Here is a 22729-nt window from a genome sequence, read left to right on the forward strand (position 1 = left end):
TGTTTTTTTTATTTATGGAAGCAGTTTTGATGCAGGGCACAGGTCAACTTAACCTTTGTGGCATCATCATGCTAGATGAACCATTATCCGTGTTGTTGCTTGGTACCACTTGCAGATCCTTATTGTATAAGGGCACCTGGGAAGCTGAGGCGGTCCCAGAGGAGATGTGCTTGTCGTACCAGCGAAGAAACTTGTCACCTTTGCCCCCTATCCCTTGGGGCATTCTGTTTTCCCAGGCAGAGAAAGGACAGGGAACCAGCAGGTCTGCCTGTTGGGCCTGTCTCAGAGAAGACAGGGTGCAATTTCAGTAGTCTCTCTCTTGCTCTCCTTGATACACCTCAGCCTATCCACCTCCTCCTGGAGCTCTGTCACTAATCTAAGGAGTTCCTCTGCCTGGGTGCACCTCCCACAGCTGTGCTCACTGCTGCCTGGTGCTGGTATAAGAGTAGGGCACACACTACAGCCTGCAGAGGTATGGATGCAGATGGATATGGTAGAATCACACAGACCGAGAATTCAAGCCTGAATCCCTTCAAATTGCAGAAATTGGCAGTGTGTTAGAAAAATACTTGTAAATATCAAAAGAAAGATCATTTTGACTACAGAACTGTTGTTCTTAAATATTTGGGCTGCAGCATGCATAACAGTCAACCAGCTCCTGGCTTGATTATATTAGGCACTTTATAAACATTCAATTAGAGGCAGTCCCTGCCCCAAAAAGGTACATTCCAGTACATTGGAAAACGTCAGTGATATCCAGAGATTAACAGAAATGGAAGAAAGCACTAGTATCCTTACACAGGAATAAAGCAGACCATTTAGAAATCCTGGTACAGTACAGCTACATAGCCCAGATGAAGGAAAGATGCATAATACCCAAAGTATTCCAATTTAGAAAACATTCTAGGCTGTTGCCTCTTAGTCTGGAAGTCTGCTCTAAGACATGGATCTTCACAATAACAGCAAAGTGAACAACTGGTTTGCTTCTCAGCTAAAGATACTTTTCTGCTCCCTAAAGGGTTTTGAGAGGACTTACCTCCCTCAGTGGTACATATTTATTTTTGGTCATTTAGACTACTGTAACATTCTCTTAAGCAGCAAAAAACTCCAGCCCAATAAATTTACTCTGTTGCTTGGTAGTTTTGATGTTTTCTACTTTAATGATATAAAGTGGAAGATTTTGCTTCTGATTTAGAATACACTTTTCCAAGAAATCCTCCAGCTTAAATAATTGCTCAATTGAAGTATATAATGAAGTATTTTTCGTTCAAACATACGTTATTTTGTACTGCTATAGCTTTTCCAAACAAATATTTTCTGAAGTTCATCATAACTTTCTTAAATAAAAGAGACTTTTACAATGATAGCAGATTAAATATATGATTTAAAAGCTCAGTATCTGAGTTCGTTCTGTTTTTACCATTCAAAGCCAAAGTAAAAGATAATTATGAAATTTGAAAGCACCATAGTGCTGTTTATTAAAGCCTGTTAACAATGAGACAATATAAAATACCAATTCATTCACTTCAGTGAATGTTAATCCACCCTATTTTTAATTTCTGATAAATTTTATTGGAAATTCATGTAAATTGATGTAAATTTCATGTTTCTTTTGTTAATTTCCATTAAGAGCAGAATCTTAAGATATATGCCACTTTTTTGCTATCCATTTAGCTAATGTTTGCATATAAAGCAATAGAAATAATTATTTTAAAACAATCAAGTCTTTTTCTTGAGTAACACTTCTATCATCTCAAAGAAAAGACCTAGAAGTTATATAAGTTTATATATATATATATATATATATTTTTTTTTTTTTTTTTTTTTTATGTGGCAGTTTGGAAAATCCTATCTCAGTCCCAGATATTGTCTATAATAGAAGCCAGAGTTCTCATCTGATAGATGATATTGATAGATTTTACAAGCCAGGATATACGACAGCATTTCTCCCAGTACCCAGTGTATCTTTTTCATGACACAATGTATTTCCACAGAAGAGATCCAATCAGAACATGCTCTCCCAGACAGCACATTGATATCCTGAGCTTTACAGAATCAAGTCAGTTTCCCTAAACTTCCATCTCTTCTCTAAATACTAACTTTAGATTTTGGTAGTTATATAAAAAGTTATGTTGATAATTTAATTCTCTTCAACTTCTTTTTCAAGTACACCTGTGAATCTATGCTTAGAATTGAACCAACGGTTTCCATTTTCTATTTAGGTCTCACAATCCAACACTAAAACCAATTTAGTTTGCATTCATATCTCTCACTCAATTGGCAAATGAGGCAACAGTTTTAGAAAATTCTTTGCCTGAAGCAGAACAAGATACATAGAATAGGAATCCTGTGGGGTAACAAGCACTCAGGATAAAAATGCTTGACTGTTGTGATCTACTTAATCTTGTTGATCAAGGTCTTCTTTTAAATTCACGGAGCCAGGTTTAAAGAACTCCTAACGTGAAGGATTCTCACAATGCAATTGATTAAAGTGATACATACTTCTCTTAGAAAATTTTGTCCAAAATTTCCGAAGTGTATAATAATTAACTACCTGCACTTATATAATAGTATTATGCTAAATTTACAGAACAGTAATGAAGGCTGTTACAAAACAAAGTGTTTCAATCAAGAGTGAATAAAAACCAGAACAAGAACCTTGTGTTCTGTGCTTTTTAGAAGTCCAGTAAGAGCTTGATCCAAATAACAGTATAGATGTTACAAATTTCTTTCTGTACAACTGAAAGAGTGATGTGTTACAGTGAAATGATGGGAAGGAGGAATAGGGGGCAAGGCATGCAAACCTTATGCCAATTTTGTCATCAAAGACCTTTTTTTATAAAGCCAAAGTCTAAGGCACAGAAAAGGCTGATACATAACTGAAACATTGATGCTTGCAAGAAACATGATCTAGCAGAATGTGGAAGAGAAAGTCAGTGGCTTTTTTCAGCTTGAGTTGTGCTTGTAATTGTAGCATTTTACTAGATCAGCTCCTATAAAGCTTGAATTCTATTAACATTTTTGGACCTGGTTTAATTATATAGTATAAAGAACACTTAGAGGAGAGTCCCAAAAACCTGCTCAGTGACTATGCTAGTCTACAGTTTCCATCCATTCCTAGATGTACATTCATTCCTCTGTGCTAAGATACTAAAACTGCACTGAGTACCCACCCTCCTGATGAAAACAGGTCTCTTACCAATGAAATATGATGCCATTTATAAAAAAGGTCTGCAGAATCAAAGACCAGTAGTACTGGCATCTTTACTGCAAAACTTAATATAGCATTCTAAATGTGCTGTCTATGTTTGAAGAAGAATAATGTGGACAAGAAAAACCTGATAATAAAGTTTTCTTAGACTTTCAAAAGGTATTTGATAAAGTCCATCACTGAGCTGCTGTGGCTTCCATATAAATAAATAATGACTTAGAAACTTAGGGCAACAGTAAATGATCACAGAGGAGGAGTATCACTAGTAGGGGCTAGAAAGAATCTGTGCTGAAGTTCATGTTTTCCACTAGATCCATAGGTGATTGGGAAGAGATTTTACTGGTGATAACAAAGATTTCTGATGATACCAAGTTATTCCAGATGCCAAAGACAAGGACTGACTCTAAACAACTTCAAAAGGACTTTAGAGTACAGAACAACTGGGTGATAAAATTGCAGATGAAATTGATTACTACTAAATGCTATATATATTAATAAATTTATGAATTCAGGAGAGACTAGCTCTAACTCCAACTTTGAAAGTCAGAGATGTTAATTGCAGATTTCACTTTCCAAACATGGACAAGATTTATCTTTATTGAGTAAGAAACACAGTTTCTCCTCACAGACAAGAGTAAATAGCAGTAATAAAGAATCTACTTCCTATACCATTTGAAAATACCTGAAATGACCAGTTTTGAGCAGAAGACTAACATAAATCTAATTGCAACTACTTGTACTGGTTGATGAAACCTCCAGGGGAAATGCTTTAGTATTTGAATATCACAACAATTAAAAAAAAAAAAAAATCAGAGACCTTTGCTTTCTTTAAAAGCATTTTAAGTCTATAAAAGCAAGCTTGTTTTCTTTTATCTTTCAGTCTGTGATCTTAATAACCAGAACTGGTTCTCAAGAGCAACAGTCAGCCAGGAGGAAAATTACAATTACATTAGAGTTTTAACTTTCTATCGGTGATAGAAATCAACTTACACGATTTGCAGCAAGAAAATGACTACAGACCAGAAAAACAAATTTATTCCATAAAATATTGCAACACTTTGTGAAAGGAAGTATTTAACAGTCATTAAATACTCCTAAATACAGTGAAGATATGTGAGAAATACAACTGTGCTTAGAACGACTGCTAGCAACACATTCAACTTTACATATCTAAATGTAAAAGTGATACTGATTTGACGTTAAATGGGAATTAACTACACTGTAGTCCAAGACAACATTTTACATACAAATAGAATGTGAACAATAAGAAAACAGAAATCAGTTTAATTTGGAAATTTATTAAACATTAAAAAGGACTCTGTAGGTGACACTGAATGAGGAATACTGTATTCATTTCTCTAGATCTGAGTCACAAAAAAATCTGTTTCCTTAATGAAAGATTTTCAACAAAGTTTAAGGTATCCTTGATTTACTGTATCACAGAAGTTACTTTTAACAGCATGGTAAAAGCCTCAAAAACAAAAACTTCAGTGTTCCGTAGGATGGAGATTATTCCTTTTGGGCTCAACCAGAAGAGCTAGTCTGCTGACTGGAACTGTGTAGAAACAATACTTCCTTCTAAGTTACAAGTACAAAGATGCGAGCTTTTCTGGCTTTTAGGACTAAATTCAGATTATCTACATATCTGTTTTAGGATTCACAGCACGGAAGAGAAAAGATTCTGGCAAGTGGGTGATCCAAGATACTTAAGTGTTTAATTTCACATTATTATCTTCATTAGCAAAGCTATATGAAGATCTTCCTATTGATCATTTCTACCCATTCATGTCTGTGCTATCATGTACTGTTCCTTCATTTGTGCATTTATAAACTAGACCATTGAAATGATCTGACTTTCAAAGTAATGCCACTCTGGAAATATTTTGGATTTGTTTTAGATTTGGGTTCTATGGCTTTTTTTTTTTTTTTTTTTTAAATACATCTAGATGAGAGATTCACTGAATTGCTCCGCAAACAATTGCATTAGCAAAAGTCAGAGTGTGGGAGCTGGAACAATTGGTGACTTCATGTATGAAGGGGTTGAAAACTCCTACAACTACATTGCCAGCAAAGGGAATGTGAATGATAGCATGCTTGCTGCCTCTGAAAGGAGAGGAGGTGCCTCCACACTGTGTTGCATGTCCCTGATGTTACTGCTAGAAATAATAGACAAAGGTGTAGAAACTTCTGGCTCCCTCAGTGTCTATGTCTGCACGTGTGTCTCATGCAGAGAACATCGGGGAGCCCTGCGGTCAGGAATCTGGGACAAGCCTAACGAAAGCAAGCAAAAGGACTTCTGGCTTTTCTGATCTGACATTAATTATGGCAAATGTAGTATTAAAAGCAATAATTTGCCCCAAAAATGAGTATCAAAAGGAATTTTACATTCCTATAACGACCACACAGAAAAACATGGAAATGCTAGACAGATTCCTCAGTTTCCTAAAAATAAGGGAACTCTCATGTAACCTACAGATATCTTTGCTTGCTCCCCCAGTGGGCTGTGTCTGGGTTCTGTTCAGCTCTCTGCCACCAATGCAGCCTGTGATGTGGGGTAAAATTAGCCTCCTTCTTCTGCTTTTTTATCTGTCAGCAATATGAAAATAACAATAGGAAACTTTTTGGAAAAGCAGATCTTTGGCTTGTGTTGTGCCTCAGAACTTTCATGATACTGCTGCAAAGTACTTTGCTACTTGCTATATTTCTCAGTTTATATTTCTTTGTTGAGGTTTAAATAACTTAGACAATGGGTTTGCCTACATCTTCTGTGAAAGGGAGCAAAAAGCCCTATGCCTTAAGTAATTCCATTTTCTGGTATTGTATTTTATTTATTTTTAGTAGGATTCCTTACAAGTTTGACATATTCAGGTAATTTGTTACTTCTAAGTTTTATGTCATGCAATGACTATATTTATAAACTATTTTATGTTTTTACAGTGCAAGATACAATATATTTTTAATTTATATTTTGAGAAATCAAAATATATTTTGAAAATTTTTCTCTCTGAGAAATTAATGCATCCAGCCTGAGGGATTTTTTTCTTCCTCTGAATTTCCAGTAAAAATATTCTTTCCAGTGTGACAAACAACAAAAAAAGAGAATTATTTTGCAACTAAAGATCATTCTTTATTATTTTGATCATATTTCAGGTATTTTAGAAGAGAAACCAGGCCTGTAAATTTCAATTGTCTTTTTTTAGTTTAACCAGAAAAAAAATTGTTGAAAGGATTTGGGCTTACAATAACCCAGAGATGGATTAAATAATATAATTTTCATCTTTAATGATATAGTGTTTAAATGTCTGAACTTTAAGTAAGGATGGCTGGAAGACAAATTTCTCCTTAAATCATTAAAATATAATACAGAATTTTAATATTTAATTTAAAATGTTTTTAGAGAACATTTAGATCTTTACTAATATATTCCTTTGATGAACATGCAGGAGAGAAAACTGCTCTTAAAAGCATTCTATCTGTAGAGTTGTTTTTCTGTCTTTCTTTTAGCCTTTTCCCTTCAATCATATATATTACCTTGGCTAACAATCAATTGATTCACTCTTTCACAGTCGAAATATGGTAGTGGTATAGAAGAAGACTGGTTAATCAGAAATAACTCACCCAGTGGGACACTTTAGAGACAGTAATCTCTGTAAAACATAGCTGAGTTTATTGTGGATGCAGCTGAGTCACAGAAATGTATAGCTATGGCTATGCTGCTGTATTACACAGTCATACCAAATTTAAAACCCCTTAAAAGTATACATTTTCAAACTCCTGGAGATGGGGGTGTCTTTTAATATTAGTATGGCTTCAAGTAGGAAGAAGCCTTTATCACTGATAATACTTAGACTCTTCACATATTAAAGCTGATACAGAAGCATTTTAAAAATAAAAAATAAGCACTTTAGCATAAAATAAAGCAGAACCGACAACTAAATTTAGCTAGCAAATTCTTGAATGTGTTCCAGCACCATAAATTATGACTTAAGACTACATATCAAACCCACAGAAATACCCTTACCTAGCAGTCTCCTTCTAATTCTAAATGCTGTGTAACAGCTAAAACTTCCAGGTAATTATATCTAAGCTAGATTCTGGTCTCAGCAAAACTTTTAAATCCTAACTGAATAGATGCTGTCATAAACTTGCAGTCTTTTCTGAAGAAATTACTTCAGCTTTCAAAAAAAATGATACTACTGTAGATATATTTGGGTGTCATTGGAAATATAATTCGAAAGAAATTATATCATTCCTCTCTTTATGTGTTTCCCTTATAGAGAGAAAAAATGGTAACATTGTTTTCATAACCTTTCTCAAGCATCACAGAGTAAACATTCTGAATATTATATATTCCTTTTGGCATTTTCAAAACTACAGTAATATAGACATAGTGACATCTATAATCAATCTTTTTAAATTGATAAAAAATTGAATGAAAAAACCACAATTCTGACCCTTCCCACACTATTGTTTCAGTATTATCAGGCTCCAAACTACATTCACTTCCCCTTTTACAAAACTGTATTTAAAGCTGAACTGTCTCATGGACAGGACAAAGGACAGCAATGATACCATTAATGATTAAAAGAGAAACCAAATTTAACAAACACGAGCCCCTATCAGTATAGGCGTACCATGTAGATTTAAGAATCACAGTAACTAACTAGAGAAGGATGATGGCTCAGAACAATAGCTCTTCAAGGTATTGACCTAAAGAAACAGGAAGGGACAAAGAAATACATCTGAAAGACTAGGTGGTTCAAGAAACTAAAGTTTTAGTTTTAGTGGTAGTACACTTGAAGTTTAGCAGTATTGCATTTGTGTTAAAATAATTTATTACTTCTTAAAATTTTTTCTACAAAAAATCTATGTTTAAATATACAAAACCTTCAAAAGTAATATTTTTAAAGTGCCATCTGTTGATTTCTCCTGTCATTTTAGATGAACTGGTCTGTACAGTAGAGGATTTACATAATAAATATACAAAACCAGCTAAGAAAATGTCACTTCACATTTCCAAAGACCAAGAGCCACCTTGTAATAAGGAAAACACTAACCAGAGAGTCTATTCTTCTGAAATACTGCACTTACCAGGGTATTGAGGGCATAAGCTTTCTGGCCTTATATCTTAAAATTTACTCACATTTGCAATAATCTTCATGTGATGTTCAGGCTGTCATGTCTTACAGCTTAATTAGCAACTTTTCAAAAATTTAGATCATATAAATACAAATTACGGATTTTTCTCCTACATGTTTACCTACCTTTTATTGGGATAATGAGCTGAGGAACAACAGGAAGAATCTTGTTTCCACCATGCTCCAGCATGTCATGGACTCCTTGACGAGCAAAAAACTCATATGGAAATTCCGTTTCACGAAGCCCATCAAAGAACAAAGGCAGAAAGTAATGATAGTCCAGATTTTCAATCTCTGCCTGAAAATACAAAATAAATAAACAGATACATGCAATTTTTCAGTACTAATACAATGTGATCAGGCCAACAGATAATTCATGCCACATATAGAGGCATGTTTAGTAAATAGTAATTCATTTTTTATCACTGCAGAATATATTGAATCCCAAATATGGTTTATGACAACATATACTAAAATACAGAAATATTAGATCTAAATAAGAGAATAAAATTAATATATTCCCATATATTTTTGATAAGACAGTACCAGATTCTAATATTCTTGCTTACACACTTTACTTTGCAATAGGAATCAAACCAGCAATTTTAAGAACAATACTCTGCCCATTTAAAAACTTGGACACTGAAAACAACAAATAAGAGAAAGAATCCTGTAAGCAACAAAATATCCAGTACAGGACAAATATCGATATTTGTACATAATTCCTTAATTTTTAGAACATTGACCTAATTTATTTCCTATTAATTTCAAGAGCATAATTATAAAGAAATTCCATGGTTCTCTACTGTGAAAAAAAGGCAGAGAAACTATGTACCTATTTTTAATAGTAATCTCCTTCCAATCCTAAAATACAAAGTATACTAAACTTAGCACACTATGGAGGGATTTCGCACTCTAGTTCTCTTCCCTTTTCCTCCTTTTACCCATTAGGACTCTACCACAGACACTCAGGCTAGCCAGGGAGAATCAGAAGTGTGTTTATGGCCTGTCAAAGCTCTGAATACAGCTGAGAAGTGACTCAACAACAATGCATTTTCTCTGAACAGAATAAGACCCTTAAACTAACTTGGAGACAAATCCATCTCCTTATGAACGCACTTCCATCTTTAAAAGTGTTTAGCTGCTACCCTGTTTTTCCAGTGAGATTAGGCACTATCCAGCTAAGATTCTTCACACGTAACAAGCTTTGTCACATAGGCCAAACTGAAGCTCCAAATGTACTAAACAAAATTTGTCAGGTTAAGCAAAAAAACCCCAAAACCACCCATTGATTTCAGAACAGAAATCACATTCTCATTTGAACTGTGGAAGTCTGAACTAAAGCAGCCAAGAACTGAACTTTACAGTTCTTGGGTAAATCCCACGTCAGGAAGTAGCACACAGACATTCTCTGTTTGAGGCCATGGTTCATTTTCCTCCTTGCTTGACTCTGAGTAGATCTGAGTCCTGGTCTTGCACACCTTAGCTACTGACTTCAATTTTTTATGTTGAAACAGATCAATCCATGATAAATCAAAATTAACTGGAACTGATACTTGAAAGTAAGTATTATACATTTGCTGTGAGCATCTCACTATTGGCAGACATAGTGCCAATGACATACTAACATAGTCTCACATGCACTGATTGTTAATCCCTCATGGGAGATTAAAAGGGCAATTGCATAATACCTATTCACCAATGTGAATGAAGTCAAGTCCCAGTAGTGGATCATGCAGGAGAAGGAACAAAGGAAACCTGTATTTCCTGTTTTCTCAACATCATATATTATTTGCTTGTCTATAATTTTTTTCTCATTGGCCTTCACAAGAAAAAATGTCTTTATCAGATGCCTTTGGAGTTAGTATGAACCCAGGAAAACGGCCTCAAGTTGCTCCAGGGAAGGTTTAGATTAGTTATTAGGAAAAATTTCTTCACAGAAAGGGTTGTAAAGCACTGGAACAGACTGTCCAAGGAAGTGGGGGAGTTGTCATCCACTAAAGTTTTCAGAAAATGTGTGGCTATAGCACTTGAGAACATGGTTTAGTGGTGAACATGGTGGTGGTGCTGGGTTGACAGTTGAACTTTAGAGTCTTTTCCAACCTTAATGAGCCTATGATTATATAATTCTATAAATATGCCAGGGTCAATTTGTGAGAAAGTTCAAAAATAACAAAAGATATAACAAAAAAAAATTAAATAATATGATTATTAAGAAATAAAATAACAAGAATTAATAGACATTTAAATTCCTAAATTGATGGGGTTTGTATTTCTTGAGGACATTCAGCATGCTAGTAGTGATACTTTTGAGATGACAAAAGAAGTCTCCCTCAAAGGTCTCTGAGAACAGAAGACAGCATTACAGCAATTACAAAATTCTGGTGACAAGCCTAAAACAGAGGCCAAATTGTTCATTACAAAAGGAAAGCTGTATCAGGTAAGAAGAGACCAGGAGGTCAAAAAATCATTGACAAAAAAGCAGGACCAAGAAGAAGCAATTTTTTTCACGTTCTCTGTCAACAGGACAATAAAACTTCCTTTAATATTTCTTTTTAATGCTTGATTTGTAATTTATAATATTATTAGATTTTTGTTATTTAATGTTCTAGTTTCAGAAAATCAAAACCAAAACCTTTCACAGCTACTTGTGTCTGGCAAAAGCTTTAGATATTGAAGAGAGATACAATTAATAATATGTGGGCTTGTTTTTTTAAATGAGAGGTGTTTCAAAAGGCAAAACACCTTTACCACACTATGTCTTATTGAGATGGGGTTTGGAATGTATTCCTTAAATGGGTATTTGACAATCCTTTCAAAATTACAAACTATTTCTGTGGTAAAAAATATCCTTAATACATATCAACATTAGGTTACTGATTCAGGATTTGCAACTATTTTCCTCCAAACACACACAGTAGAATGTCTAATTTTTTTTCTACCACTCTTCATTAATATCTCATCTAACTGCATCTACCAGTTATTGTTCTCAAAGATTTGATACTTCTGATACTCCATGCCATTTTTTCAGCTATTTTTTGTGCTTGAAATATGCTTTTTCTTTTAAGGAAGAAGGCTTCTGTATTCAGAAGCTTGTCAGTGTTTTTCAGCAATAATAACTAGTGAATAAAAGATACTATCCTTATCTATCAACTCTGTATTATGGTTACACATTACATATACATAGGAATGATATACCAACTTTAAGGTGAATATGATTTCAGGTTTTAAAAACAACTCTGATTTTTACACATAGCACAAAAGATTTATTGAGAAGAATCTTTTACTAAATATACATATGACAAGCTGTAGATTATAAAGTATTTGTGTGTACTCGTCTCTTCTCAATTAGTTTCAAATCCCTAAGTGGTTGGCAACTGGCACGATTCTGAAAAGGATTCTGATTTCTAACTTATTTCTTGAAGTGTCAGCTGTCCAAGCACACAGACAATTTTTACTTAGCTTTTTTTGCTCTATAATAACTCCCACAATATGGAAGCCAGAAATATTTTGTCTTACATTCTATGGTGTGAAACCCTTTCCTTCTGTGTTTACTATTTAGCTTTTAAAAGTGACTATTATACAGCTGTTCAGAGAAAAATGTGATTTTTCTGTTCACGCCTACAAAATCCTTTTGTTTTTTATATTCACCCACAAAAAATGCTGATTAATGCTCAAATTCTTGGCAAAACTTGTCCACATCTGACAATAATGCTGCAGATATGGATTTTAAGAAGAAATCTCACAATAATTATTATGAACCTCTGTTCATAATAGTTCAAACTAGCAGTTTGTAAATTTTGCAGACATAGCCCCCGAACTTTCAGTAAATAGGCACTAATAAAAATTAATATATAATATATGATTAAGTAACAAAAGCAACCATAGTATGAGTAAAATCTGTTTCTTGAAACTTCCAGGCTCCTTATGTTCTAAAAGCTCCCTAGGTGAAACATAATACACACTTAGTAAGTGTAGTTTTATCATTACATACAACTAATGTACAAGATGGAAGGAAACTAATGGCAGTATCACAGTCAATTTGTCCAGGAGAAAATCTGTTCTTATGAAGTAGCCCAAAGTGAGTGGCAAGTCTGCTGAGACAAGGAAAAATCAGATAAAGATTCTATGCTGACAATAGAAAAATTAGCTTTGTGGCTAATCTGATAGACAAAAAAACCAAACTATTTGAGAAAAGATATAGAAGAACTTTGACAATAATGGTATCATTGATCTTCCTTAAAGAATCTTATTTAAAATAATCTAGTAAACTATAAGACAAACTTAAATTTTAGAAGGTAGTGTTTAAGCCACATAATTTAATTTTCCATCTCATTTCACACAACTGGTTACATAATACTGTGTCTTTGCTCTGATTATCCAAAAATTGGATTTGATCTCCCAGAAACATTATATATAACTGTGTATGTACTCATTTAATATCTTTGTCTAAGGCATTAAAATTAAGTATAGTAAAAGAAATTCTGGAATTCTTGGGTTGATAAGGACAAATGGGAGTTTTTTGTAAGGATTATAAAGATTTTGTAAGGATTTTTTGGTAAAATAATAGAAAGATTTACTTTCATTTCTGTTTTGTAGTTTAACGAAAGGAGAAAAACAGAAACATTTTTGAGCAGTCTCAGTTTTGAACTTCCTTTACACTTTTTCTTCCAAGATTTCTTTCAACCTTTCTTTTTTTCTTCCAATAGCCTGTACAAATAGTCAAGATGAAGCCTATGTGTTTCACAGCTCTTGGTTTCTTGCTTTTAATATATTTGATGCATAATGGCCTGTTAATTTTAATCTTCACTATGGAGCGAGTAATGCTCACTAGTATTTTCCAGACTTGACTAGATGGATTTTTCAATATGGTAATTTTGCTTATGGCTCAAAACACAATTTTGTCCCTACAAGTTTTCTAGCAAGAAAATATTCTCCTTTTAGTCTGCTGTATTTCACCTTCCAGTAGGGTCATACTACAAAGATTTCCTATTGAAAGAGCTTTAGTCTAAGTTATTACCTGTGTCTTATTTAAAAAAAAAAAAAAAAAAAAAAAAGACAGTTCTGCCTATATTTTCCATTCTGCAATGAAATGCTAAAATACTTATCTTAAAAAAAGTGGAAGATTATCAGACTTGAAGAGAAACAGATAATGGCAAGGGACCTAACAGAAGTCTTTTAACTCAGACTGTATTTAGAGCCTTTTTAACATATTCTGTAGATATTTAACTTCCCACAAGAAGTTAAATAACAAAAGAAAATAATAAGAAATATCATTGGAGTGTTACTATACTGGCTATCTGAATTCAGCTTTGAAATAACTCCTCATGTAAAAATTAAACCCAAACCCTCAAAATCTAAAAATACAGAAATGTCAATACATAATAATTTTGAACGTACTGCATTTCCTGCTACCTCCATGATAGTCACAAAAGTAACAGTTACTTGGGAAGACAAACCCCATCACTCCAAATGTCCCACCCCCCTCTTCCTCCTTCTTCCCTCCCCCCGCCCACTTTATATGCTGAGCACAATGCCACATGGTCTGGAATGTCCCTGTGGTCAGTTGGGGTCACCTGTCCTGGCTGTGTCTCCTCCCAACCTCCCATTCACCCCAGTCCCTCACCAGCATGGTGGAAACGCAGAAAAAGCCTTGGCTCTGTGCAAGCCCTGCTCAGCAATGACAAAAACACCTCGATATTATCAACCCTGTGCTCAGCATGAATCCAAAATACAGCCCCATACCAGCCACTGTGAAGTTAATTAACTCTACCCCAGCTGAAACCAGCATGATAGGATAACCAAAACATTTTCCTTTCAGTTGCCACAGCTGAAGGTGACAATCTAATCTTACTGGGGTTACTGAGGTGAGGAAAATTAATAGTCAACAAGAAGGTCATATTATTCCCTAAATAACCAGAGGATCAATGACTGGCTCAGAAATGGAGGCTAGGAGAAGGAAGATATGAATTTGTGTAAAATCATCTCCTGTTAGAGAGAGAGTAAAAAGCCCAGCCTGAAATCTTGTCCTATAAATGTAACTTAAGAATTGATTTTTATTAAAGAAATGTGAATCTCTAAGTCGGTGAGCTATGCCATTCAGAAGATAATCTAGCACATTTCTGGGAGGAGGGGATTTTAATCCTGCATTTTCATAAATCATTTTAATTGTACTGCTGGGATTTAAATTTTTAAAATAAATACCTCACTGATAATACAGAGCAGGAAAGTCTTGCCAAATATAGAGGAGGGTCAGTGTATCACCCAGGACAAAGCAGGATGATAATAAACCCTTGGATTATGGGATATAGGCCTTAAAGTACGACATGCAATATTGAAGTGACAGATTAACAGCAAGACTTCTGCTACAGTATAGGAGTTCATTACTGTGACACAGAAATAGTGTGACAGGAAATAGAGTTGAGCCAACTAATTAATCATTATGAGCCACCAATATGTTGCAGCTATGAAAAGGCTAAATATTATTTAAAATGTATGAGCTATTTCCAGTACAGATAGGAAAGCATTAAGGCTACTACACAAGGCAGTCATGAGACCTCACCTGTCATTATCATCAATTTGCCCTAATATAAAAAAATATAGAATTTATCCTCATTGATTCCTCATTGGAAATGACAGGGACAAACTGATATATAGGAATACACTGAACTGAAAAGAAAATAAGTGCTAACCTGCTCTTATTTATTTGGATTCTGATCATATTAGATTATCTGAGTCAACTGATTTCTAAAAAAGCATGTAAAATATACCATTCTTTCAATACAGCAAATAGTTGTACACTACACTTCAAGGACTGCTTCCTTTTAATTGATGGGAAGCATTATAAATAGAAGATGAAGTACCCTGAGAAAAGGCCTCTGTAAACACGACTCTGACAAATGTGGAACATACCTGAGAATTGTTCATGTGAAGCAAACAATGGACCACATGATAACCTCAGTGGCAGACAAAAGTATTTCTGCTACTTCAGGATGTATGATTATCTAGTTACAATCCTCTTGCTCTTCAAAGGATTGCTGACACATTTTCAGACACTCAGTTGTTCTCCTTTTTCTTTACATGATTCATTAATATGTTTTATGTATTTCACAAGCACAGTAATGTAAAACTTTGGATTAAGACAGAGAAGCATTACTTCTCTACATTCTGTTAATCTCTCATATTTGCAATTTCTTAATATGAGCTTTACATGATATACAAAGATAAATTTCACAATTTAAAGCCATGTGATATTATATGTATTATATACACCTACTCTGAGAGGGGAATGGGAATTAGGGTCTCCACTGGGGTCCATGGCCCAGCGGTAGATTAAGTTCCACCCTCAGGTGCAACATCTAAGAACTCCTCCCAGATGCACTTAGGCACCAGCAAGAAGCAGAGGACAAGCTCTGGTCATTTACTACAGAACACGCAGGGGATTGTCGTTGTGAAGAAGAAATGTTCAGTTTTGCAGACACTTTTTATCAGACACCAGTGGACAACTCTTCTCTAACAGGGAAAGAAAAGATGCTAAGACTGTCCCAGGCAAGGGGAGGTGGGTAGGCAGAGCCCCCTGTCTAAGGCTGAGTTTGAAGGTAGAAGGATTATATGGAGCTGGTTGCAAGACTGTCCCACTACCTTCTGAGCAACATATGCTGATCTTCATTTATTTCCTTCGTGCAGTACGAAGTTCATTTTAAACTTCATCAGAAGAAGAGTGAACCAGTTTGTTCATCCCCACAAAACACATACAATGCAGTACGTCAGTGAAGAATTAATTTGAAATTGTCTTTTTGGAAATAAATACTATTTTGCTTAAAGAAGGTTTGCTACCATTTTAATAAGATTAAGCCTAACACTACATGTTATTTTTAAAGAATTGTGAAGGTAAATCAGGAGAGAGTCAACTTATTGTATCCCCTTAGTGAAACCAGTGGCTAAATTATTGGGGTTTTTTATTTTTTGACATTCTTTTCCTTTCTCTTTGCCAATTATTCATGCATAGCTGTTTGCCAAATTAACTTGAAATTATTTGGTTTTAATAAAAATAACACAAAGTTAAAGAAGAGCACTGGGACAAAGGCACATATAAAAAGTGTCTGTGGGAAAAGTTAAATACAACTCTGAAGATTTACTTTCTATTAATAATTAAACTATAGCATAAAATACCATAAAACCTTCTACAATGTAATGCACAACTAGAATTGTCCATGCATCCAATTTTTTCATGTTTGACATATAAATGTAATGAAAACCTGGCAGTTTTATGGTGTTGGAAATTGTGGAAGCTTATAAAACATGTCCTTAAACATTTTCATTTGTATTTTTACACACAGTTTTTAAAAAATATATAACAGAAATGACAAAACCAAATAAGAATAGTGATTTTTCTATACTAAGAGCATTCTATGATACAGTTCCTATTAGCTTCTGACTCTTGACATTTATCTCATGTATGAAAATGACACTCCTCCCCAAGAAAGAGCCATGTCTGAACATTTCCACATAACCATCCAGAATCCAGAAAGATACTATAACACAGTGGGACAATAGCCATGAATGCTGTATATCTAGGCCAGGAACTCTTGCATCTTACCAACCAAGAAGTTATGCAGTCAAATCTCCCTGAAACAAGTTGGAGAAAGCAAGACCACAACATGTCATTCTTCACTAACTTCAGAACCAGTACAGAGGAAAACCAGAATGTTCTCACTGCCTCCAAGTGTGATTGAGAAAGAGCATGGACCAAGAGCAGTTTTGAAGCAGATGACTGTCTTAAAAAGATGAGGTCAACCACCAGAAATCCTTTGTCCCATGGTTTCCAAGAGTCCTGGGAGATGGCTCAGAAGTTACTTCATATTTTCAGTCATAACCTGGTGGAATGAAATACCTGAGATAATGTGCTAGCAACACTGAAAGGTCCTCAAAGGTAAACTGCAGACAGGTGAATGAAATACTAAGTGAACAAATTCTAGATATTGACAGAGCCCAGAAATGGAAGGGAATACTGCACCATCTGCTGGCTGACACCAAACACTGTGAAGGTGTTCTCTCTATTTCAAGAGGAAACAATGAAACAAAACAGGCAGGATATTACTGACAATTGCAAGGTCAGATTTTGGAACAAACTAACTGTGTTACCATAGAAAAGTTAAAATCCTCTTATGAAAATCCACGTTATTTCAAAGAAGTCAAAATTCAAGACTAGCACATAATTTTCAGAACTCATAAGCAACAGCACGACTAACAGATGTTTGCATGAACTGTATCTATGCTTAAAACCAAAACAGGGTGTGAGTCATTCTCTGAGCCTGAGGCACAGTAGTATGGAAGAGATAATTTCTGTACAGCTAAATTCTTTGATTCTTTGTACAAGACAGGGTAGTTGACTTTAAATTATATGCTGTAAATAGCCTTGGTAGTTGCTTATCCTGAATCATGGATGAGCATTATCTAGGCAAATAAGCACTAGACAGAATCATAGCAGGGCCTGTGCTATCTGCATACCTCAATAGTGCTGCGTCAATGCTCAAGGCCATACTGTGGTATGAATGACCCTGCTGGTTTTCCAGGATACATGAGGATGTTGGCATGACCCACCCAAACTGAGATGGAGTGAACAGCAGAAATACATTTGAAAAAATAATTCAATAGGACTTGCCTTGCATAACTTTTTAATACTGTATTAAATATATCAAAGCATATATGAGCAAAATTTTAGGTGCAGATGCATCAATCAAGACTATTAAGGAAGTTGAGTTGATTAGACAGTATTACTTTCAGAAAGTTAAAAATAAACCCAGCTTTGGGAGGAGATTAGAGTTGCTTGTGGCATCTGACATGGGTGTCCATGAAACGAGACACCTGAACATAACTGTTACATTGATAGTGTCATTGAAAATGGCATTTAACAGTTGGAAAGAAGTCTTCAGATGACTTTCAGTCAATACATCCATATGACCTTTGCTGATTTTTTTTTTTTTGAGATAATATGCTGTCAACAAATTCAACAGAAACTTAAATATTGTAATTATTCATTTGATTCTTTGTGGCATATTCATTTAGCTGTGATAATTTATCAAGCTATAGTAATTTGGATTTTCTGTGCATACTGCCATGCCAGCCCATACAGAAGTTTTCTTCATATATTGGATACAATGTTAGTGTTGCGATAACTGAGTACACTCATAGCAGTCAGGTCATTCAAAAGATCTTTCTCAATTTGGTACTCATAGAAAATCTACTTAGGTGTAAAAATATGGCACTTTAAGTGGCCCAAATTACTTAAGACATTGAATTTAGAAATGCTTCCTGATGTAGTTCTGAGTTCTTTATTAAGCATTTATCTGCTCTCTCAGGGAAACTTCTTTCCCAAACTGTTTTACTGTTTTCATTTCATCAAGACAGAGTGAGTGCCCAGAAAGATGGAGTAGTTTTGGTAAATTGAAAACTTTGAAAAAATTGGACTACAATACCCAAAGGTTTTATTTTGTTGGGTTAGAAAAGTAACAGATAAAATTGGTTTTTAAATTTAATAAATAAAAAAGCTTCTGTAGTGTGCGTAAATACAAGGATCATTTGCCCAAGTTCAAGTGAAATTTCATCTAGTAAAATGTGTTTTCTGACTTAGCAACTGAACGAGTTGGTAAAGGATTATTTTCTAATGAGAACCATGACTAGCAACCCAGCTTTCAATGTTGGAGAATGGGTCTTTTTCTCTTTGCCTTAATACATTTTATATACTTCTTTTGTTTCAATACTAAATTTGTCTTGAAAATTCATGTGCCCTATAATGCTGAAAATGTGTAGTTTTAGAGGTTTTTAAGTTCTTGCTTACAGAGTGCATATTACTGAGAGTCTAGATAAATTTAAGAAGGAATATTAAAGCATTGTATTCATGCATTTTTCTATTTTAATAGTGGCTTTTAATTCTGGAAACAACAAAGAAACAATTTCAAATTATTTTCCCAAGATCCCGGAATCCTTACATTTTGTGGATCTACTTTGCAGGCCTATCTACAGTCTTCACAGAAACTCCCAAAATATTCTTTTTAAAATACATGTACTTAAGATCTGACCATACTGCAGATATTGTGACAGTGGTTGCTGATAAAAAATTCTGTCACTAATACACATGAATTGAAGATAAGACAATAATATTCTGAATATATATGCAATAAGAATATTTGGAATTTGCATAGCAAACTTAAAAAATGTTCCTAATCAACTCCTTTCAAAAACAGAAGCCATTAAGAAATAAGCTAAATTTTGCATTTTTAGCTCAAAATTAGACTTTTCTCCATTACAAAAAAATGAGTATCATGTTTACTATGGTTATTAAGTATGGTAGCAATCTGCACAGCAATGCTTTACATTTTAACCATCCAGAATAGTGACTCAAGAACTTTTATTCAGGCTAGATGAAACTCTTCTGAAAATTATGGGCAAGGATAAACTACCATAGAAGCTCAGATAAATAACGGCTGTAGAATATGGCAATGACAGTTCTGGCTGATTTTTAATTTTCTTTGAAGGTAATAAAACTTGTAAACCAAAGATGAATTCATGGAAAGTAAACTGAACTTTTATAAAATAACTATCAGTTAAATAAAGTAAAATAAATAACGGCAAAATGGTTGCTAGCATAGTGCTTTAATATCTCTGCAAGCCTCATGAATTACATTACACAAAATATTATATCACACAGCACAGTAAGTCAGAGTGTATTTCACAGGATCATTGCCCAGTTCTTTGTCTTTTCTATTCAATTTATCAGTGAAAGATGAACTGTGCCTTTCTGCGTGCTACAGTCTGCATTTTAAACAAACAGATTTTTAGAATTACAGTTTTTTACTAGATGAAATGAGACAAGGTCACTGGATTTGCAAATGGTCCTTAAAAAAACGCACTGAGGAGGTCAACATATCATGTTGTATGTGTCTCTAAGTTACAGTATTGATAAGTGTCCTAGGTATGTATCTTTGTAAGTTTACTTCATAAGATTTTTGATTGATACTTCTAAGAGTTTTATGTTTAAGTGTTGGAACCTTGGGTTCAGAGAATTTCAGTCTTTCAGTGCTGACAGGCAATGATCTTCAAAAGCACGCTGCATTTGACCTGAGGCCTTGGGAAAGGCTTCCCAAATTATGTGATAGCACTGAGATTGTTGCTGTGTAATTAAAAAATAAGTTTGTTATATCACTGGGTGGAATATGTAGAGATGTAGAAAATTTAGGTTTCTGGGATATAGTAATATACATGTAACAAGATGGAGGATTTTGGGTGTAGGTTAGTTCTTCTTCTTCTTCCTTCTTCTTCACAAGCCTGGGTGATCTGGTATTGGTTCAAAAAACCCGCAGTGAGGAACATGAATGATTAGTTACTGGATTATAGGTAAAAATAAATTCGTTGACATTCCATAATTGGACAGTTAGGGATTTAAAAGACCTTGGAAGGTAGAACTCTGGGGCCATTTCCACCTTGTTAATTTAGAGGCACATTCTGTGCAGCTGCACCATAGATAAGAAATAATAAACATCTGAGTCCAAAGAAAAACTCCACATCTGCTGCGTTTCAATCCAAACTCTGAGTAAAAGAACCAAGAGACAGAGGCAGAGAAAGAAAGAAACAGAAATGGGAAATTTAATATTTAAGAGACTTTCTAAATTCAGAAGGAATGCTGTGCTGTTTTGACATTATCCAAAAGAATAAATGGCAACAAGTTATACACAAAAAACTTGAGAAGTTATGCCTATACATATGGGATTTTCCCCCAATGCTTTGTCAGCCATAGCTATATTCATTCACAGTTAAATAGCATACATAAAGAAGTAATGTCAGTAAGTTGAACACAGAAGTTAAATGGACTAAAACCATTGTCATATATAAAGGAAAGATTACAAGTTTAAAAAATACTTGGTTTCCAGGTTATATATATAACTGCATAATAGGGGCAGAAGGGAAGTTAATGCAGGTAAAATAAGCCACTGTGTTTGGTTTGCTTCACATAGTTTTGTGTGTAAGTCCTATATTGGACTACTTGTCAGTATTCATAGTTGATTTATGGTTGATGGAGTTTTATGCCCAATTAATAGTCATGTTCTCAGGTCTAAATTCCTATGGTTTTTTTGTTGGTTAATAGAGCTATAGAGTTTTAGGTAACCCTATTAACGCAACCATTCCTACACATTCTCTAAAGGTAAAAGAAGTTTTGAAAAGCAGAGATCAACAACGAAGATCTGTTCATTACCCATTACCAGAAATCTAATAAATTTTTCTCAAATAGAAATATCCAGAAGTCATTAAATCCTAACAATGTAAATTCTGAATATCCATAAAAAGTAAATGGAGACTGCACTTTTTAAAAGTAATCTTCAAAATAACATCTTTTCTTTTTTTGAAGTATGTTTTATTTGTCACTGAAGGCCTACTTGTTACCTTATTTCAATAAGCTTCCAGGCAGCTTTTAAGCTCAGTTAGGATTGAAATGTACTATAAAGACTAATATAAACATATACTTTTATTCAATGTAAGATAAATCTGAAAAGTGAAATAATAAAAAGAAGGAAAATGGAATCTGATAAAGATTCATATTAATAGCTGTCAAATGAGCTGCAGAATATAAATTTGAAAACAGGGTGAACACACTTTGCTGGAACACTATGGAAAACCTATGACAATATTCTTTTTTATTTTCCATACCATCATCAAGTATCAGTTATGCCTAACAATACCTTAAGAGGCAGACAATTAATCAAACTTCTGCAGGAATCCAAGAAAGTTTTAAGTGGGCAATAACTCAAAATCCTCTTAATCAATTTTTTAAAAGAGCAACAAATATTTTCTTTATTTGAATAATCCAAATTATATTTGATAGACCATTCAGTGGCTGCTACCATACTTCCAGCTTTGTTCCTGTACTACGAAATTCAGTAAGATCAATTAAACTTTTTAACAACTTCATCTAATCACACCAGACAAGCATTCAAGACGAATATTGTCATAGAATAAAGAACTCTAAAAATAATTTAACATTGAGATTTAAGTGATCATAATCAACTTTCAGACTTAATACTCTGTTAAGATTGATGGTTTTGTTTTTATCTGCCATGGTATTATCATTATAACAAAAGATGTCTTCTTGACAATACCCAAAGAGACCAAAATAAGATCTTTAATATTTAGATACCAACTGTTTCCAGTGTAAAATCATTCTATTCCATTTTATTAACTGAAAAACACTTCATATATAAGGTCTGGAATTTCAATGGAGAATTAAGGATATGATGTAGGGCCAATTCTATACAGGAACCAGAGAGTGAAGTTGTGATTTGCGTTCTTTTTATATAACTGAGCCACTAGTTTAAGCCTCAAGTCA

General features: G+C 34.2%; 1 protein-coding gene across 1 annotated transcript in view; it reads right to left on the reverse strand.

Annotated features, from left to right (window-relative positions):
* The window catches only part of PACRG (parkin coregulated), a 223746-nt gene that overhangs the window by 104397 nt on the left and 96620 nt on the right, over window positions 1-22729 (reverse strand). Inside the window, exon 6 of the mRNA XM_048296681.1 lies at window positions 8476-8647. Within this exon, the coding sequence (XP_048152638.1) occupies window positions 8476-8647 (172 nt within the window). The remainder of the gene's footprint in view (window positions 1-8475; window positions 8648-22729) is intronic.

This window comes from Corvus hawaiiensis, chromosome 3 (genome assembly GCF_020740725.1).
Source record: "Corvus hawaiiensis isolate bCorHaw1 chromosome 3, bCorHaw1.pri.cur, whole genome shotgun sequence".
Lineage (NCBI taxonomy): Eukaryota > Metazoa > Chordata > Aves > Passeriformes > Corvidae > Corvus > Corvus hawaiiensis.